The following is a 20978-nucleotide window of genomic DNA, read 5'->3' on the forward strand; positions in this document are numbered from 1 at the left end:
AATTTTACAGGCCCTGGACATTATTGCCCCTCTCTCAAAGGTCAACTACAAATTTAAAGCATCACCCTGGTTCACGGAATCATTAGAATCTGACAAACTAGCTAGCAGGAAAGCTGAACGTAACTGGAGAACATCAAAGAGCACGGAGGATAGACAGACTTATAACCATATTCCCAAATGCTATCTAGAAAATATTATATTAGCCAAAAAAAACGATATTATCAATAGAATCGACAAGGCTTCTAATTCACAAAAGAAACTTCACAAGATTTAAAAAGAATTCTCTAATCCCCTTCCTGCCAATCTGACAGCCCATCCACACAATACTGGGTAGACACACTATCAACCTTTTTGTTGAGGAAAAGAATGACAGTATCCATAACACCTTCCTCAATCAGAATGTTGAACACCAAAATCCTGAGCCAGACAGCACTGTTAGAAGAGTGTGATGAATTTACTCAAGAAGAAGTTAACACTGCACTCCTCAAAATTAAATCTGGTCCCCCCGTCGACCCTATTTCGCCCCATATTCTGTCAATGCTGGGCCCAGTTCTTCTCAAAAGTCTTACTGACATTTTTAACATGTCCTTAACTAAGGCAACGATCCCTATTAAATGGAAAGAAGCAAGGGTCAAGCCAATTCTCAAAAAAACATCAGCCGATCCCAATGAGCCCAGTAATTATCGGCCCATTTCCCTACTCCCCTATTTTGGAAAGGTACTTGACTGTCTTGTCAACAAACAGCTAACAACCTATTTGGAAAGCCAAGCTGTTGGACCCTTCTCAGTCCGGTTTTAGGACTGGTTACAGTACTGAAACATCTCTGGTTGAGGTAGTCGACAATATAAGACTCGCCCAGGACCTCAGACAATCAGCCATACTTGTCCTGTTGGACTTGCCGGCCGCCTTCGACACCATCTCCCACAGTATATTAGAACAACAACTGTGGGAGATGGGTATCAGAGTAACAGCCCTAAGCTGGCTCAAAAGCTACTTAAAAGACCGAACTCCCATCGTACAACTGGGCACCATAGCTTCTCGTAACCAGATGGTAGACAAGGGAGTCCCCAGGGATCTATACTTTGCCCCATGCTTTTCAACCTTATGTGGCACCCCTGTCCAAGGTGATCAGATCATATGGGTTTGACCTATTGTCATAAGCTGATGACACCCAGCTACTAATCACCCTTGGTCCCAATCCAACTGATATCAGAATTAGATTTAAAAACTGTGTGACTCATAATAACCTCTGGATGCAAGTTAACTATCTGCAGCTCAATGCCAGTAAGACCGAGATCATCCTATTTGGTAAGGCTCATGAACACTGGTCCAACCACTGGTGGCACAAAGTCTTGGCCCCTGTCCTTCACCTAAACCCACGGTACGCAACCTTGGGAGTAAAAATTGAATTGATGCCAAACTTTCTATGAAAGACCAGGTAAACCAAAGAGTGAGCACCTAATGAGGAGCCTACGCAAAATCTTCCAAAGATCCCATTAGAGTAAAAAAAAAACATCAGTCGTCTTGACTATGGAAATGCTCTGATGGCCTCAAATAACGAAGAGCTTGTCACCAGACTCCAAGTCTTACAGAACACAGCTGCCAGGATGGTACTAAACCTTCCACCTCGGCCCCCGTCAGCACCCAGTCTGAACACTCTCCACTGGCTCCCAATTAGGAAACGGATCCGTTTTAAGATCAGCTGTCTGGTACACCAGACCTTGTTTGGAAATGGGCCGAGAAACCTGGCCAAAAAACGAACTGGTATCTCCCTCACAGGAACCTTAGGTCTAGAACTAAACATTTCACTCCACTCAGGGTGTGTACCGCCAGGCAAGGTGGCCAATCATTTTCCTATCTAGCCCTCTCACCTTTAGAACAGACTCCCATTGCAGCTTTGCACAATTTCGGATCATAAACAGTTCCGAAAAAAGCTTAAAACCTGGCTGTTCTGACCGCCCAGCCTCCCACCTTTTTTAGCTGTTCAATCTTCGCCTTCACCAGCATTCGCTACAGCACTTTGAGACCCCTCTGGGTCACATGTGCGCTCAATAAGACCCTAAGACTATGACTACATAAGGCCCCCGAAAACATCTCAGTAATTCTACTCTTAGTTCAATTATACCCCAAATGTCCTTGATGAGCTGCGGTGACAAGTTTATTTCATAAGTTAATAGGGAGAATCAATTTACTACCTCTCCTTACACCCCATACATCTTCACTTAATACATCTTTTATGGCATTGTAAGATAAAACTTTATAATTCATTTGAAACTCTTGCATTCCTGACACAGCTCGAAAGCCACTGCACTTCTTCAGAATTTTGGACAGCCTTCCAAAACCAGTTTTATTATTTAAGATTACAACTACATCCACCCATTCTTCCACCTTCCCTTCTTCACACCCATGATATACTTATATCACCCTGATGTTTTAACCTTAGCAAACTCATTTCTCTTCCCTTTCAAAAATTGTACCACAAAGTTCTACTCTTCCATGCGAGATTACCAACAAACTATTCTTGGTGAAACTGAACCAGAACCATGAGTGGTCAGTACAATGGTCTGATTGCACCTTGAATGGTATTCCCCATACAAATGTCCTAACATGCCTCACAGCCCAGAACACTGCCAACGTTTCCCTAACCATAACTGAAAATTTCATTTCAGTTTTAAGGGACATGAAGCAAACATTATCGCCACTTCCTTGTAGCACCTAGTTCATGTGCATCAGCATTGGGTGTTACAATGGTTTTGCATCTTATATCAAAATTTTTAATGGGCGGAGCACATTTTGTGAATTTTTAGATAGGAAAAATTAATTCTGACAAACATCAGCCCACTCATATTTTGTATTTTTTTCAAGTAAATTTCTCATGCGTTTCATTCTTGTATAATCTTTATTATTTTTTTACAAATTGAGTAATTCTTCGAAATATGATATGACATCATCATTGTTAGATGGTTCATCAGCGTGCTAAAATACTTCTAATAATTTATCTTTTGGTATTACCTCATCTTTACCGGTATTATGACCCAAATGTCACACCGGTCACCTTAATGGTACACTTATCAGATTTCAACGTTAAACACCTGTTCGAGGGATGTGTGCTGTAGATACACATGCCTTGCAGAAGTCCGCAGTCTAGTGTTGGACTCGGATGATTACAAGTTGTCTTTGTTCCAAGAAGTTTTCTTGGAGTCACAAGGCTCTGTGACTTCTCCTCTTGGTAATACTGCTCTTGGTCATCAACGCCATCTTCAGATTGTTTTTTTCCACTGACTAGTTCAGATGTACTATCTTGCGCTCCGGTTCGAGACTCCTTCGGGTTTCCTTCGGTCCATCTATATCTTTCAATGGTATTGTTCCGATCGGTATACTATTGTTTCCTAAACACCCTTTCCATAGTGAATCTTTGGTTCATGTCCTAGGCCCGCGCCTGGACGGGCAAAACTTCTCTATTTCCAACGCACTTGGAGAATGACGTGCTAATGGAATGAACTCCATTCCGTTTCTGTCTGAAGTGTCACTCTAAATACCCATACATCGACCAACATCCCATTTGTAACTTATGCCTCTTGCCTGATCATCGAGAAGACAAATGTGAGGCCTGCAAATCCTTTCAGTCCAAAAAGACTCATCGGGACCAATGTGCGAGACGACAGGAAATGCAGCGAAAACGAGCGGATGACGTGCGGTTGACAGAACGAGGAGGAAGAAGCTTCAGCTGCACAGGAGGAATCACTTTCCATCCACGATTCGAAATCAGAGTCTCAATCAGAGGATGATTCGACCATTATTCAACCAGTGCAGAAGAACGGGACAGTGAGTACTTTTACCCCTGTTCCTAAGCCCACACTATCGGTTTTCACTGAAAAACCTGCTCACGGGCCGCAACTCCAGACAAACCACGGAGCACACTGAAAACAGGACTTGGAAGCCACATCCTCCAGCTCGGCTGTGAAATTTCTGCCTACAGCAGGGGCATCCACCTCCTTTCCATCCGAGGCTGCAACACCTCGAAGTTCGGTCAAGGCATTGAAACGAAGACTACATAATTCGGAACTGAATATTCCCTTGTCGAGAACAAAGCTTCCACTATCAATATGTTTCATTTTCGGTCTGAAATCTGCTCCAGAGCCCATTCTCGAGCAATTTCCTCAAAAGCTGAATCCGAAAAAAAAGACCACAAATTTAGCCTGGAACTAAGAAAATAATGAGACAACCACCAAAACAACAAACTTCTAAGAAGCATTTGAGTTTTGAAGAGGCATTGGACATTCCTGTTCTACATGTAAATAAGAATTGAAAGGATGCTGCAACTAGTCCTTTGCACATTCCTATTCCCACTTGACCAATACCACAAACCCCTCCCCCATCACCTCACTCACGACATCTGTATGAGGCAGGTAAAATATCTGCTCAATCTACAGTAGCGGAAGATCAAGACTTCTCAGACGATACACAGCCAGAGGATCATTGGGATGATTATGATATTAAGCCTCAAGCAGACACTGACTCTTCACCACCTGATGATGCCTCTGCTTATCAGGACCTTATAACATGTGCAGCCACATTCCATTTCATGTTTCTCTATATAAAGACTCAATAGAGGAAATTTCTCTGTTTGAAACTATGTCTAATGTACAGCGAGGGGCACAATACTTACCTTTACTCAAAGGTATGATACGTCATTCTGACGAATTTTTTAAAGATCCAGTCAAATCAGGTATAATTACTCCACGCATTGACAAAAAATACAAGGCGGCACCATCAGACTCCATTTTTTTAAAGGTCAACTAACCCCGGACTCTGTAGTAGTGTCAAACAAAAGGAAAAGAACTACCAAACAACTGGAGATGCACCACCTCCAGTAAAGGAGTCTAAGCTCATTAATGCCTCTGGTAAAAGAGTTGCAGCACAAGCAGCTAATCATTCGCATATAGCCAACAGCCAGGCTTTGTTAGAAAGGTATGATAGGACCCACTGGGAGGAAATGAAGGGGCTCCTCCAACACCTCCCAGATGAGCATAGAAAAAGGGGTCAAGAAATAGGGAATTATGGTAAGCTTATTACTAACAAATCTATCAAATGTGGATTTGGATACTTAAATTTACCTCAAGAATGTATGAAAATTCTTAAAGAGACTCGTAAACCAACCAACTACAATGTAATGTTATGCAGCAAAATGGAAATGATTTGCTTTGTTCTGCCACAAACAAAACATCAACCCTCTTAATGCAAAGGTACAACCACCTATTTTATAAGTATTGCATTTACAAACTGCAGGGTTCTATAAGATTAATCTTGCAGCATATCTTCAAAATAGACAACAAATATCTGTGTTTAAAATTCCAGTTATAAAAGCCTTTATAGAGGGATTTAAAAGGATAACTCATTCTAGACTTGCAAATGCCTCAGCATGGAACATTGTCCTAACAAGATTAAATGGTCCTCCTTTTGAACCATTACACTCTTGTCAATTGAAGTACTTTTCATGGAAACTTGCCTTTTTAATAACTATTGCTTCTCTTAGAAGAGTCAGTGAAATTCAGGCGTTAACTCTAGAAGAGCCTTTCATTCAACTATATAGGGCTAGGGTAGTGCTTAGAACCAACCCTAAATTCCAACCAAAAGTAGTTTCCAAATTCCATATTAATCAATCCATTGATTTACCAGTATTTCCCCCCGAAACCGGACAAAGTTGCAGAAAGGGCATTACACACTTTAGAAACCAAAAGGGCATTGATGTATTACATCGACAGGACTAAACCATTTAGAACAACTAAACATTTGTTTGTTGCCTTTGCAATTTCAAAATCAGGCATTTCAAGATGGATAGTTAAATGTAACCAAAACGCTATGCAGAAGCTTAACAACTTTTACCAGTTCCACCAAAAGCCCACTCCACTAGAAAAATCGGAGCTTCTATGGCTTTCTTAGAGTACATTCCTATTGGTGATATTTGAAAACCAGCAACATGGTCTACTTTACACACCTTCACAAAACATTATTGTGTGGCTGTATTGGCACGACAACAAGCCAATGTTGGTCAGGCAGTACTTAAGACTCTTTTTTCAAACAACTGCAACACCCACAAGTTAACCACTGCCTAGGGAGAGGGACTGCTTTACAGTCTATGCAAAGCATGTATATCCACAGCACACATGCCTTGAACGGATTATGTTACTTCCCATGTAAGCATCTGTTCTCGACATAGGCCAACCCTCCTCCCCAAAAATCTTGTGGGGGGGTTGCAGTTCATACACTTAATGCCTGTACATCTCAATGCTTACATATACAGCATTCTTACATTTTCACCTACCCACACCAAAATTATCTGAAGATGGCGTCTATGACTATGCGCAGCAGTACCAAGAGGAGGAGTCACACAGCTTCGTGACTCGAAGAAAACTTCTTGGAGCAAAAACAACTTGTAATTATCCGAGCCCAGCACTAGACAACACAAAGCATGTGAATCTACAGCACTACATGCCAAGGACAGATGCTTGCAGGGTAAGTAATAGAATCCTTCTTGTAAAATCTCAGGTACTCTAACCTGGAGTCATGTTCGTCCTCCCTTTCTGCATAAATCAAAATGTAACTTAAAAATAACAAACACCCTGTTTATCACTGAATAAAGTTTGCATCAGTCTTTGAAACGCAGCACTTGCAGCCGAAATGCCCTAAATGGCGTCTCAAATGACATTAAATTGCAAGATAATTAGTGCTATTCAATCTGATTTTAGGCGGGAGGTAAATCAATCGTAAAATACCATTTAAACTTTCTGATCATTGAAATCATCTTGTTTATATTTAGTAAAGGTTGTCTGTCAACCCAGATGGAATGGTTCAAATCACATTCGTGGACTCAGAATCTTTTACTGAAGAATACAGTTTTTGCCCCACCACAATTGGGGCCAACCTTTCGGAAGCCTCTATACTCTCAATCACTCCCCCTATCACACGTCTTTTGCATTTCTTGTCTCACTTTTTAATGGCCAAAGGTATGTTTCTTACTTTATGAATGTTAGGTTGCATACCCATTTTGCAACTTTCCTAATTCTTCATTGAGCACTTTAGGAAATGTTCCCATCCAACATTCTTTCTCGGGCTTAAGCTCGACTATGCTATTCTGTTCGTGTACCAGGTCTTACTTGCATTTTCAATGCTGTCTGATGAATCCAACCTAAAACCGGTGAACATTTCTTAACAACATGTATTCTACCTTGTATTATTCTGTCTTCTCTTTAAAAGTAAATTGTGCAATAAATTAACCCGTAATGTTTATCCTTTCATCTCCATAATATTTCAGTTTCTTTTGAGCCCTCTATATATTTTTACTCTCCAAATTCAATCTTCTTTTACAATCAGTGTGTGAAATTACAGGACACGCCATAAATTCTTTAAAACTAATACTTCAAATTCTACATTATCTATTTTGACGATGCATTTCAAATCGTTTACTTTCTTTTCTCTTAATTTGTCTTCATCACTCAATATGCCAGATTCCTCACCAACAGCAAGTACATCCGACTCATCTTGATAGATTTCTGAACTAGCCTCAATTAAAGTATCTATTTTATTTCACCTGTTTATTATATCTTTTACACATCCAGGCATAGTGTGCTATCGTTTTACACTTTATGCATGTTACACCCATTGCAGGACAATCTGTATCATCCGCCCAATGGTTAGAACTTCCAAATCGTACGCATAAACATTTGTTGCTGCCTTGTTACCATTGTTTACGGCCAGTTTATATAATCCTGTAATGTTTTTCCTCCCAGAATTTCTGGGCTTTATAATATTCACTCCCCCTACCTCTCCTTCACCTCTTGCATCTTCTGGTTTCTTTTCGTTGCATATTTTTAACACACTTTGCAGTTAATTCTATACCACATGCTATTTCTAAAGCTTCTAACTAGGTAGGATTACAAGCATTAGAGTTTGTATGGATTTATTTGAAGTGTGTATCCTTAGCTGGTCCCTGATGTATTCATCATCATTCCCTGGAGCGAACTGTTGTACCAGGCCTTTCCATCCAATTGACCCACGCATCAAACCATAACATTCCCAGCCCAATGAACACCAATAAGGAATGTCAAGAGCAAAACATTCCTTACAAACATACTGCAGGTCAAGAACTCCTCTCTTGCACCCATAATTCCAAGGGGACTGTAGGTGTAAAAAGGTACGAGGGAAGCGTCATTCCTTCTTTAGCTATCCATACTGCAGTGCTTTCAGTAAGTCCATTTTGCTCCAAATGTTCGCTCGCCACCATTGTAGCGAATGTTACATACAAAACAGAGTAGAGGACATGACATAGTGAAGTCTTCTTCATTAAGCTTGACTTGGCAGTTCATACGATACAGCAGCAGGTAATATCGTAGATGCCCGACCAAGACCGCAGGCGCTTTCAGCTCAGTCCTCAGTTCTGCTCAGCCCAACCCCACTAACAGTTACAGATCACGATATCATACCGTCCATGCAAACAGCCACAATTCAAGGAAGTGACCACACTGGGCACCCGGATTGTGTTTTTTTCACGTGCACATGTAGAGGATTTTCAAACTATATCTGACTAGGTGATTTTTTTCTTAACATTGTCCTGCAATTAAAGCTCTGATCCATCAGAGCATAAAAATCAGAGGAAGATCACAGGACAAGACCAGTAAATAGTCAGCATGTTTAGAGCAATCCTACTTCATACGTAGGGTACATGTTTCCACTATGTAAAATTGTCATGCTGGTGTTAGCTTTTGTAGTGCCCTTGAAGAGCAATCTCCTCAGTCAATTTATCAAAAAGTTCAAACAAGCTGGACTCCATGATGTGATGAAACCAAAGACCGGTGACAAGCTACTTATTCAGTAATGTATAAAGTACTTTACATGGTCAAATGGAAATTAGAGTTAGGCCTATTTTTATTCTTTATTCCTTCAAATTTAGAAAAATACTCTGAAGGACAGGTAAACATATTTATAACTTCAGCTTACCGGTCTCGATCATTAATCGTTCACTGGGAATGGTTTTCAGCACTTCCAAATTGGCCTCTGTTTTCAATGAGCTAAGAGATTAATGCAATACATTGGTAAGAGTCATGCAAGAGAAATGTATGTATGTAAATATACTTTATATGTGCATTATGAAGCTGCACTATTGACAAGGAGAAGGGGAATGCCTTATCTAAATGTTTAATATGCAACAACGAGGGATACAATTTAAATGCTAAAAAATGTGATTAAATATTCACAGTAATTGGCGTCCAAAAAGAAACATTTTTGCAATGATTGGCACAGATCCTTTGCACTAACTCTGCCACTTCCTATAAACTTTTTTCATCCCTGAATCAAGACACAAGCAGAATTTGAGAATAAGCAGAGGTTCTCAAAAATCTGCAACTTTGTATTTGCAACTGTTGGCTGGTTATAAACCAAAGCTTGGAAAAATGTCTTATGCCACAGGCAATGCTACTTTAAAAGTGACTTTAGCCAAACACAAACACAACTCTTCCTGTTTATGGCTTGCCAGTGCAAGTTAGGTTATAAGCTTTTCAAGTAAAAAGTAAAAGGGTGACAAACACATAACAACCTCAATGTTAATATGAGATTGAAGGGAGGGAGCGAAAGATAGAGAAAGACTGAGGGGAAGAGAGCATAGGCAAGAGGGAGAGGAAAATAGATCAGAAAATATTTTGTCTGATTTTGTAGGGTAGGAGAAAGCAGCAGGATTGTCATTAGAGACCTCTGGTCTTGCAATCCTACAGCTAAATTAGCATAGAGGATGGGGACATACAGACACCCACACCCATCAGTCTGGTTCCTGGTTGAGAGAATAATCTTCTCTTTATTTAATAGCGCTGTTCTTTCTTCACATATTCCACCAAATGTCTATTAAGAATCATTCTATTTTGTGTCCCATCTTTAGTTCAAATAGCCCTTTCATTTCAGGGACCCCACAAGCTTCTATAATACATCACAAATGAATAGCAACATAAATAGAAGACAATTTAGACAAGAGAAGATAAAGCATTGCACATCTATTGTATTGTTGTTCTAAGTGAATCACACCTTAGGGCTCAGGTGAGTTACATAACTGTGCAAAATAAATAGAATTAAATACATTTTATACAGAAGCGGAACACCTTTACATTTTCTAAAATAAGAGATTAGCTAACAAATGGACTGCCTAGCACTTGGACTAATTACACCCGCAAAGCTGGACCAATATTCATATATTTGTTATTCACTACACTCTGGAAGCATTGATGGCAGTCCAGGAATTTGCATATCACTATCAAATGTAAAAAAAAAGATTATTCTAACTTTTCTCCAAATGTTCTTCCTCAAAAACCCTCCTGAACAGGCCCCCATCGTTACACCTCAACATCTCATTCAAATGTCCTTGCACTAAGCCACTGGATGGCTGTTCAGGTCTTTTTGTTCTTTGTTTCTCTGACAGAATTCCTGGAGCACAATATTTCCCTAAATGCACTTCAGCTCTAGCTAGACTACAACTAGATATACGTTGTACACCATCAGAAGGATAGTTCCCATTGAACAAGTTACTTACCTTTGGTAATGATACATCTGTAAGAAACATCAGTAGTGATAGATTCCTGACGTTAGAATTGCCCCCAAGCGTCAGACTGAATCCGGAAAGTTTTCGTCAGCAGTACCCCTGCGTGTCAGAAGGTAGCGTTGTGCGGCTCCGCGTCCGTCGTTGGCATCGTGGTCACCGAGATGACGTCGCGGCAGCTACTTAGACGCTGCCCTTGCGTGCGGACATCAGTTCTGTACACGACTTTCCGTGCCAGAAACGCAGAGCCATGCAAGATACTGACCACTAGTGCCTTGAAACTAGGGCCCTAAAAGGGATGACCTTAACCCTAGAAATCAGTTCGCAGAATGGGGAGGATGGGTGGGGCGGTAAGGAATCTATCACAACTAAGATATAACGTTACCGAAGGTGAGTAACTTGTTCATCTGAAAGAAACACAAAGTGATAGATTCCTTACCTTAGAATAGATACCCCAGTAATACCAACCCCGGTGGTGGGTCTGCGAACCAAGATCACATCAGGAAGTCCCGCAGAACAGAACGGTCAAAGAAGCCGTCTCTCCGGACTTGGCTGTCCAGGCAGTAGTGCTTAGTAAAAGTGTGACACAAGGCCCACGTAGCTGCCTGACAGATGTCTTGTTAGGGGACATCACGTCCGAATGCCGTAGTGCCAGCTGTCGCGCTGATGGAATGGGCGCGCAGCCCCAATGGAGGCTTCTTTTTAGCCAGAGAATAACAGGTTTTAATACACAAGACGACCCATCGGGAGATAGACCGCTTGTGTACGGCCCGACCTTTCTTGACACCAACGTAGCCAACAAAGAGCTGGTCCTCCACCCGGAACTGTTGTGTGCGGTTCAGGTAAAATGAGAGCGCACGTTTTGGGTCCAGACGGTGGAGCCTCTCTTCCTCTCTGGAAGGATGCGGCGGCAGAAAGAAGTTGGGCAAAGAGATGGTCTGCCCGATGTGAAAGGCAGTGACAACCTTTGGCAGAAAGGATGGACGAGTTTTGAGCACAACCTTGTCCGGATGGACAGAAAGAAAAGGAGGTTTACAAGAAAGAGCCTGGAACTCACTCACTCTCCTGGCAGAGGTGATGGGAACAAGGAAAGCAGTCTTCAAAGTCAGCAGACAATTGTGAAGAAGCCCATAGGGAGTGCACTTAAAATATGTAAGAACCAGATTCAAGTCACACTGTGGCATTATGAAAGGAATAGAAGGGAAAGATGAGTAATGCCTTTGAGACATCCATTTACAACAGTGGACTTGAAAAGAAAGGGCTGATCAGGGAGCCTGAGAAAGGCCGAAATAGCAGAAAGATAGCCATTGATAGTGCCCAGAGCAGAGCCCTGCTGGACCAAGGAAAGAAGGAATAGAAGAACTTCTGAAAGAGGGGCAGAAAGGGGATCCACAACCTTTGCTATGTACCATGCCACAAATTTGTTCCACCTGCAGGCGTACACCAACTTAGTGGAGGAACGCTTGGCTGCCAGAATGACCTCACAAACTTCAGGAAGCAAGTCAAAAGGAATCAACTGCTGCCGCTCAATCTCCACGCAAAGCGGCGGAGACTGGACAGGTTCGAGTGGAGGACCGTCCCCTACTGCTGTGAAAGAAGATCCTCCCGAAGAGGCAGTCGGATCGGGGGATCGATCGTCATACTGAGTAGCTTGGGATCCCAAACTCTTCGAGCCCAGTCCGGCGCCACAAGAATGACTTGGGCCCGGTCGCGCCTGATCTTCTTCAGCACTCTGGGCAGAAGTGGTATAGGTGGAAAGGCGTACAATAGACCGCAACTCCATTCGCGACAAAAAGTGTTGCCTAGCGAATGCCGCCTTTTAAACTACAACGCGCAGAATTGCTGACATTGTGCGTTCTCTTCGATGGCAAATAGATCTAACCAAGGCTCTCCCCACTGTCGAAAGAAACCTTGCACCACGTCCGAGTAAAGATGCCACTCGCGATCCCTCATGCAACTGCGGCTGAGTTCGTCAGCCCTGGCGTTCAGTGAACCTACCGGGTGTTGAACCACCAGGGAAATGCCCTGCTGTTCCAGCCTTGTCCAGAGGCGCAGATTCTCCTGACATAGGGCCCATGACTCCACCCTGCCCTGTTTGTTGCAGTATCACATGCCAGTGGTGTTGTCTGTGAACACATGCACCACTTTCCCGTTAACAGAAGGACGGAATGCCTTCAGTGCAAGTCAGATCGCCTGAAGCTCCAGAAGGTTGATATGGAGCCTGGACTCCGCCGGAGACCAGAGGCCTCTGATCTCCGCCTCTCCCATGTGGCCCTCCCATCCCAGGAGGGACGCGTCCGTCCCCACTGTGTGCTCCGGTTGGGGAAGGGAGAGGCAACTGCCCTGGACCCAATGTTGGTTCATGAGCCACCACTGCAGCTGCTGTGCTGTGCCCTCCGAAATCTGGATGTAATCGGACAGGTTACCCTGATGCTGCGCCCACTGGAACTTCAGGTCCCACTGGGAATGTGGAAATATGCATCTTGCAAGTCCAACGCTACCATCCAGTCTCCAGGGTCGAGAGCAGACAAGTCCTGAGCCAGAGTGAGCATCTTGAACTTCTCCTTCCGGTGGAAGCGATTGACGTCCCTGAGGTCCAAGACAGGACGCAGGCCCTTGTCCTTCTTGGGCACCAGAAAGGAGTGGGTATATCAACCACGCCGAACTTCTGGCGCAGGAATGCGCTCAATAGCCCCCTTGGCCAAGAGGGCAGCGACTTCCTGTTGAAGAAGTGCCAAACGATCCCCCGACATGCGGTGGTACTGGGGAGGCATGGCTGGAGGAGTAGTCTTGAAGGGGAGGGAGTAGCCCCTTCGGACTATTTGTAAAACCCACCTGTCCGAAGTGATGGTGCGCCGGTGGCGGAGGTGATGGCGAATCCTGCGGCCCACTGGTGGTAGACGGGCTTGAAAGACCGGACTAGGAAGGTTTTAGGGCAGTGGTGGCCAGGGTGGAAGTGGACTGACCTGTTCGCTGGCCCCCTGACCCGCTTCTGCTGGTCCCATGTTCGTGGCCGTGCTGAGATGCTGCTGCTGCGGCCTGTGGCTCTGAAGCGAACGTGCTAGGGCGCCCTTTCTGGGGCCACGAAAGCAGCGAAAAGCAGAAGGCGGAGGAAGGCGAATGGCCGTAGCCTGCGAGTCCTTAAAACGCTTCTACTACGTGCTATCTGCCTTGTTGCCAAAAAGGCGAATCCCATCAAAGGGCATGTCAATCAGGGTGTTCTGGACATCCCCCAAGAAGCTAGTAGTCCTCAGCAAGGCATGGTGGCGGAGCGCCACTGTCATGGAAATCGCTCTGCCCAGCGATTCGGCGGTGTCAAGGCCACATCGTATTGTGAAGTTGACTGCATCTCTCCCCTCAGCAATAGTATGAGAGAGCACTGTCCGCGCCTCCTCCAGACACTCAGGCAGCATCTGCACCACTGTATCCCACACAGAGTGGGCATAATGCCCCAAGAGGCATGCAGTGTTCACAGACTGCAACCCTGAACTGGCGGAAGAAAAAATCTTCCCAAATTGTTCCAGTCTCTTGGATTCCCTGTCCGAGGGTGCGGAAGGGAATGCGCTCTGGGACGTTGAGGCTTGGACAACCAAGCCCTCAGGGGTGGGGTGTTGGGAGAGGAAAATGGGGTCCCCCGGGGCCAGGCGATGTCGTCGGTCCACGTTCCTATCCGCAGGAGCCCCTTTGTTGAGACTGGACCAGGTGCCCAAAAGAACGTCAGAAAGTGCCTCATTAAAGGGCAGCAGTGGCTCCGCAGAGTTAGCCGCCGGCTGAAGAACTTCTGTCAGGATGTTAGTCCTGATGGCCACTGTAGGGTGTTGGAGGTGGAGGGCCTCCGCCGCCGTACGCAACCCCACTGCATAACTTGCACCCTCCTCCATAGCCACGGTAGGAGGAGTGAGCATGCCACGGTCAGGAGAGGTGTCCAGACATCTGGCATCCCCCAGTTCCTCTGCCCAGTCCGGGTCATACTTGCACTGAGCTGTGAGAGAGTCCTCAGATCCCTCCCAGTCCTCCCCGTCCTCCGAAGGCTGATGTACAGGCCGAAAATAAGGAGCTGGACATAGGGGTAGAAAGCCCAATCGGCGTTGGAATCGGCGTCGCTGTTCCGGCTCCGTATCCATGTCGGGGCTGAGACCAGGGGCGTCATCGTCCAGTGCCACAGGCGATGTCGAAGGTGGTGCCGGTGTGGTCGACGTCGGTGGAGGTACAATGAGGTCAACGGGCGTCGACCAGGATCCAGGCCTGGATCCTTGGGGGCCCTGGGGTGCCGGGGCCGGAGCAGACAGTGATGCCGGAGCCATCGAAAGTGAAGGGCGAGGTCCCCCAGTCAGGCCCGCGGGGCCCGAAGGTGCACCGGCGGGGCCCGACGGACCAAAGACCTGGGCATGGCTGACAGAAATTCCTGCAGCTGGGCTGGAGTCACCGATGAACCCGGTAACGGAGAGTTGGCCGACGGCAACACCGTAGGCTCTGCCGGACCACGGCGGAGGCACCACCCTCAGCCGCGTTGCGCGAGGGGAAGTCGACGAGCGATGCCGCTTCTTCGACTTCTTGTGCTTCGTCTTACCTGACCCCGAGTGTGAAGACTTCGATCCTGACGAATGATTGTGATGGCTCCGCAACTGCTCCCTCGACCTCCCATGGGACCGGGACCTTGAGCGGTGCGGAGTCGACTGCCGAACTTCAAGCAACTTTTGAGACTGGTCCTGCAAAGTCTTCAGCGCCATGGCCCGGCAGTCGAGGCACGACTTGGGGTCGTGGTCGCGCCGCAGGCAGTAAAGACACTTGCGGGGCGGGCCCGTCACCGACATCATCCGATGACAGTCCCCGCAGGACTTGAAATCGGGCATCCCTACAACACCAGGAGTCGATCGACTTGAAAAAGAAGAGAGAAAAAGCCTCAAACAATTACTGGGGGTACCACTCTCTCCGGACCTGTGCTTGCTGGCGAGGAAAAAGAAAGAACAGAACGGACATCAGCACGAGGGCGGCGTCTAAGTAGCTGCCGCAACAGCATCTCGGCGACCACAATGCCAACGATGGACGCGGAGCCCCACGACGCCACCTTCCGACGTGTAGGGGTACTGCTGACGAAAACTTTCCAGATCCAGTCTGACGCCTGGGGGTAATTCTAAGGTAAGGAATCTATCACTATGTGTTTCTTTCAGATCAAACACACATCGACCCTCATAAATACACGTCTTCTGCAGATTGGACTACTGTAATAGTCTACTTTAAGGTTTCAATGTCCTCAGTTGTGCAACCCGAGTGGCTCTTTCCTCTCTAAACACCAGTCCACTTCAGCTCATGAATGACAGACTGGCTACCTTTCTGCCAGGTGCAAGCTCTTATTCTTTAAAATCCTTAAATGGAGGAAAATCTTATTGCTCAGCTCCCTGGCCTCTACGCTAATCTTCACCTTGCCAAGGTCTAAAACTGTTCGGTGAAGAATCTCTCTATTGTTTATTTCATCTTCTTGCCTGCTTAACTGCAATGTCCGCATGCTCTGGTCTCTACTCAGGTCTCCTTATTTCCCTATTAACATCATGTTACAGCGTGCCTTCTTAGAGGTACCTACTCAATACTACTGTCATCTGTACCACCATCTGATCCGAGCAGCTTATGAACAGAATTCAATGTATGTATCTTAGTATATGCCTGGTGTAGAGAAATTAATCCAATAGAATGTGTCTTGTATTGGACTGCACTTAAGTTATAAACTCAGAAAAATATTTTACATGCATGGTCCATTGCTCTATTGTACTCAACCAACTAAAGCACTAGTAGAGAGAAATCTAGGGAGAAACCTCGGACAGGCTTAAATGGCCCCTCTCATTTGGTAATGCACATCATTCCAGTAGCCAGACTCCAACATTATGAGACTGCACAATACTTCTTCCAAATGGAGGAGCCATGTTATATTGCATCACAGGCGCGGTTCCTGCATGATGGCGTATGGGGCGGAGCACCACCAGTCTCAGAAGGAGGAGAAAGAGATTGAAAGGAGACCAGTGGTCTGAGGCTGCGGCACTCTGGTAGCAGTGCAGCACAGCCGTGTACAAACACACCCTGCGCATGTGTGGTAGACGACTTCAATATCACCCAAGTCATGCATGTGCAGAGTGTGTCTGTGAGGCAGTGGTGAGGGCAAGCAGGCGCTACCTGAAGCAGCTGGTTTTACAGGGCTTCGATCGGATTTTCGGCTCGCCCGGATCTCTGATGTAGCTCAGAACATTCTTCTAGTTCTAGGATCCCGCCTCCTCCTCTGACTGGATGACCGTTGATACAGTCACCCTTTGACTATAGGAGGCGGGACTTCAAGTACTGCTTCCTGCGCTGGGTTCGTATTTCCCTCCTTCCTTGAACCAGCTTCAACCCGGTCCGAAAGAAACCCTGTGATCAAAGTGAGAACATAATGTGCTTTTGGTAACAGTGTACTCACAGCAGAGTGTACAGTGCACTCACCCTTCTTCAAGGTGAGGATTGCAAAGGGTTGCTCTCACACCACTGCACAATCACAATAAATGTAGTCAAAACAAAAGCAGCACTGACAACGCACTCACCCCCATCAGAATAAACCTTTCACTTATACCTTCCAACACAGAAAGGTGTACGCAGCAGACCTGAGGATACAATTGTACAAAGCTCTTCACTCAAGAATGCTGATGCACTCGCACCATAGCATGGGTGTACAGTGCCCTCATCCTGATACCTGGCAGTGCAGTCCCTACTCAGCAATCCTGCAGTTGCGATCACCCTCCTCAGCAATGGTGTATTGTGCACTCACCCCAAGGAAGTGCGAACAGCAAATAATCACCTATATCTGGCCAACAGTGAGTGCAGTCATCTCCTTAGTGCTGCACCATCCATGCACGGTTCATGGGAGCCTAGAGACCACTCACCTCCACAGACCTGACATTGCAAGGTGAACAATGCACTCTCCGCACAGTTCAGCGGGAATCACAGTGCACTCATCCCCACGGAGGCTGTATGCACTCTTCGGCAGCGTGCACACTAGTTCACAACTGACAACCGAACGTAAGATATAGTGAGCCCTACAACAGGCCGACAATGCAGTAGACACACAATGGGGTGACAGTGCATCTTCCCACAAAAAGGTATGGAGAGTTAGCACAGTCCCTCTAGGGACAGCGCACTAAACCCGCACAGGGGGATCCTCCGGGTATGCAGTGTGCTCGACCTTTAGCTTGAATTGACAGTTCATCTCACCATGCCTCGAGCCACACTTCCTGAATCCTCCCCTGGGGTCATGTGATGGGCCTGGGCGAGCTGCTAGCGCTTTAAGCATCGCTCTTCCTGGAGTCGAAGCCTCCGCTGCAGAAAAGTGCAGCTCGGGGGTGTGTGGGTGCTGTGCCTGGGACATGTGAGTACATGGGCTCTCTGAGCAGCGTAGTCTGTTACATCTGTCATCGGGGTGGGCTTTCACAGCTCAGTGTCTGTCCGACTTGAACTTTCATTTGAAATGCATTGGGCTGGACGAACGTCGTCAAAGAGCATAACACGAAGCTCAGACAGGTCCCCTGAATTATTTTCACTTGAGAAATAGGCGCGAGAACTGCCACTACATTATGTTTTTGACTTTTGATCGGTTACTACATGTGAGCAGGTGAGGTGTGCAAGGAAATGAGAACTGTGAGTACCTGGGATGCGTTGTATAAAGTACATACCACATGTGACGGTTGTGAAAATAAGTGTGAGATGCAGCCAGGCCCCTGTGCTTCATCCGGAGTGTGCCAGTGTTTGAACCCACAGTGCTGTGCTGGTTCTAGTTGTGGTTTCTGTTATTGTGTGTGGCTTGCCAATAGTCTCGATATAGTGATAAATGTAATTTGTATTGCAGGGTTTATCGATGCACATTCTATAGACGTAAGATGTACATTTAGAATGTCCCTCGATCACTCTGCATTACAAATTTCAGCATGTCCTTCTTTCCAAAATTATTTTACTTTTACGTGCTGCACCCGCCCCACCATTTTCAAAAGTCAAAAGCTGCTACTGTTGCATCAGCATCGTCTAATAACAAACTGTAACTTACCAACCATTTATGCCAATGTAAAGATCCAGATCTATGACAGCAGCTGCCTCTTCCTTGGTCCCATCAAACGAATGGACCTACAGATAAAACCATAATTACATTAAAGCTACTTTCTACAAGTTCAGATCACTACCAGTTTATTATCATTCTAGGCAGTAATGTATTGAAGTTCTGTACTGAATTATAACATTGTTTACCAGTGCTTATATTGTTTGTTCATGTTTGAACAATGTGATCTACACATGCCATCACAGGTTTGTTAAGCACCAATACTATTGTATATTAACTCTTTTGGCAGGACCGGAGGCTCCGATTATGATCTCAATCTTTAATGCCAAAAACACAACAGCCAATAAAAAAACAGTAAACATTTCATAATACTACATATTCCATGAGGCTTTGAACCACGCCTCCTAAAACCCACCAATAGACTGCTGATAACCAGTACAAAATAGTGAGGAACAATCTTCCTGGAACTTTCTTTGCTGCTCTGCAGTCAAGATAAGTGCTTCTCTGCTTTGTTGCTTTACAGGATTCAAGTTAATGCTGTGCAATCTGTGCTATTTATTCATGTATGCCTGCGGCTTCACAGCTTGTTATCTGCTTGTGTAATCTTTCCGTTTCAGGTCTGGTCACGCTACGCACCTGATTGATTCACAAGACCGCTCTGCTGTCACTTCTTCTCTTTCCTTATTGGCGCTTGTTGCGCCTTATGGTTGTTTATTTTAATTATTTAATTTCTTTGTTTCTTTCCCTCATGTCACTTTTATTCGCCACTCTCCCCGTTCTTGCCTTTTCCCGTGGAGCGCGTTCTGCACAGCCGCACTCAGGGGCAGCACCTCCTGCTAGCGAGGTCGTGTGTGCAGCCCAATTGGGCTACACAAGTGCACCTCTAGGGAAGCCTGCCAGAGCGTCTCTCTTTCACGCTCGGCAACTTCCAAAAGACGTCGCCGTAGCCGCCTCTCCCCTGGCTGCAACAGCAAGGGATTTCTGCAGTCCTTCAGTTACCTGGGGATTTAAAAAAAGAAAGAACGACTACTTTCAGGCTACTCGAGGACTTTTCTTGCCGGTATAAGTACTGATATTCACATCTTGGTAACTTCTTTTTAGAGGCCTGCAGCCAGCTTATTGCTCCCATTGACGTACTGAACCTGGGCTGAGCAGGACAGTAACAATTTAGCTTTTTGGTCTTCCATTCCTTCCTTGATATATATTTATCCTTTGGTTGACCTTTGCTTCCTTCTGGGGACTTTGAGTGAGGTGTTTCCTACCCTTTTGTGAATGCATCTGACTATGAGACCTTTGACCAAGGTCTAGCAGCCTATGGCCTGGACGAGGACTAAGATTATTGCTATGATAATGGCATGGAAGCCATTTTAGATAAATTGGTCCAGAAATCTCTTGATAAGACCCCCAGCTAAGCACTTCTACCCATTTCTCAATGCTTATAAAATCTTGCAGGACATTCGTCCACTCCACCCCCCTGGGGATCCACCACCTATTCTTCCCCTTCTACCCTATCATGGCCACATGTCAAGGTGATTGGTAAAGTGACTGAAGGGACTTAGCCTGAACATGCTTACAGTGCAGGCTACCTGATGTCGCGCCCTGGACAAGGGCACTAGGACCCTAGGCAGTGGCCAAGGGACACTGGACACCACGTCCGGAATAGGGGAGGGGCTATGAGGGGACACGCAGAGGAAGGAGGACCTCAGGGCAAGAGGTCGCAACACAATGCAGCTGTAACTATAATCGAATAAAGGCTTACCTGAGAACAGCATCGTGTCCAGCGTATCTGTGGGCAAGGGGAACACAACAACTGGCGACGAAGGTGGGATCGGATGCCCGACGAGCTGCTGTGCGTCGCGAGAAAGACGACGACAGAATCGAGACCAGGAGCCCACCCTGTCTCGTGAATTGTGGAGGAAGCGGCGCGGGAGCCCACCCCGACCGCCATCGAAGAAGACAGCACCGTCTGCATTTGCCCTGTAAGCAGACTAGAAGCGAGTGAAAGAGCGTGCGCTCTAAAATAAAGAAAACGCGAGTCATCACGAGAAGAGAGGCGGCCATTTTAGGATCAGGCGGCCAGGACCAATCACAGCGCGGGAAACCTGGGTGGCCATTTTGGAACCAGGCAGAGCGGTGATTGGCCGGGAAGTCTTGCGAGACCACCGGCGGCCATCTTTAAGTCAGGCGAATCGGCCAATAGCAAGAGAGAACGGCGCAGCGGCCATTTTTAAGTCAGGCAAAGCGCGAGGAAAGACAAAAAGTGCCGATTTGGGCAGCAAAAGAAAGAAAAAGCACAGGCAAAGGCAACAACAAGCACAGAAAAGATCTTAA

General features: G+C 45.8%; 1 protein-coding gene across 1 annotated transcript in view; it reads right to left on the bottom strand.

The window, feature by feature from the left end:
• The window catches only part of TATDN1 (TatD DNase domain containing 1), a 221603-nt gene that overhangs the window by 12922 nt on the left and 187703 nt on the right, over positions 1-20978 (bottom strand). The window contains exons 9-10 of the mRNA XM_086966195.1: positions 18639-18715; positions 8998-9068 (exon numbers count right to left, since the gene is read on the bottom strand). Of these exons, the coding sequence (XP_086822321.1) occupies positions 8998-9068; positions 18639-18715 (148 nt within the window). The remainder of the gene's footprint in view (positions 1-8997; positions 9069-18638; positions 18716-20978) is intronic.

The sequence above is a fragment of the Lissotriton vulgaris genome, chromosome 4_1, assembly GCF_964263255.1.
Source record: "Lissotriton vulgaris chromosome 4_1, aLisVul1.2, whole genome shotgun sequence".
Lineage (NCBI taxonomy): Eukaryota > Metazoa > Chordata > Amphibia > Caudata > Salamandridae > Lissotriton > Lissotriton vulgaris.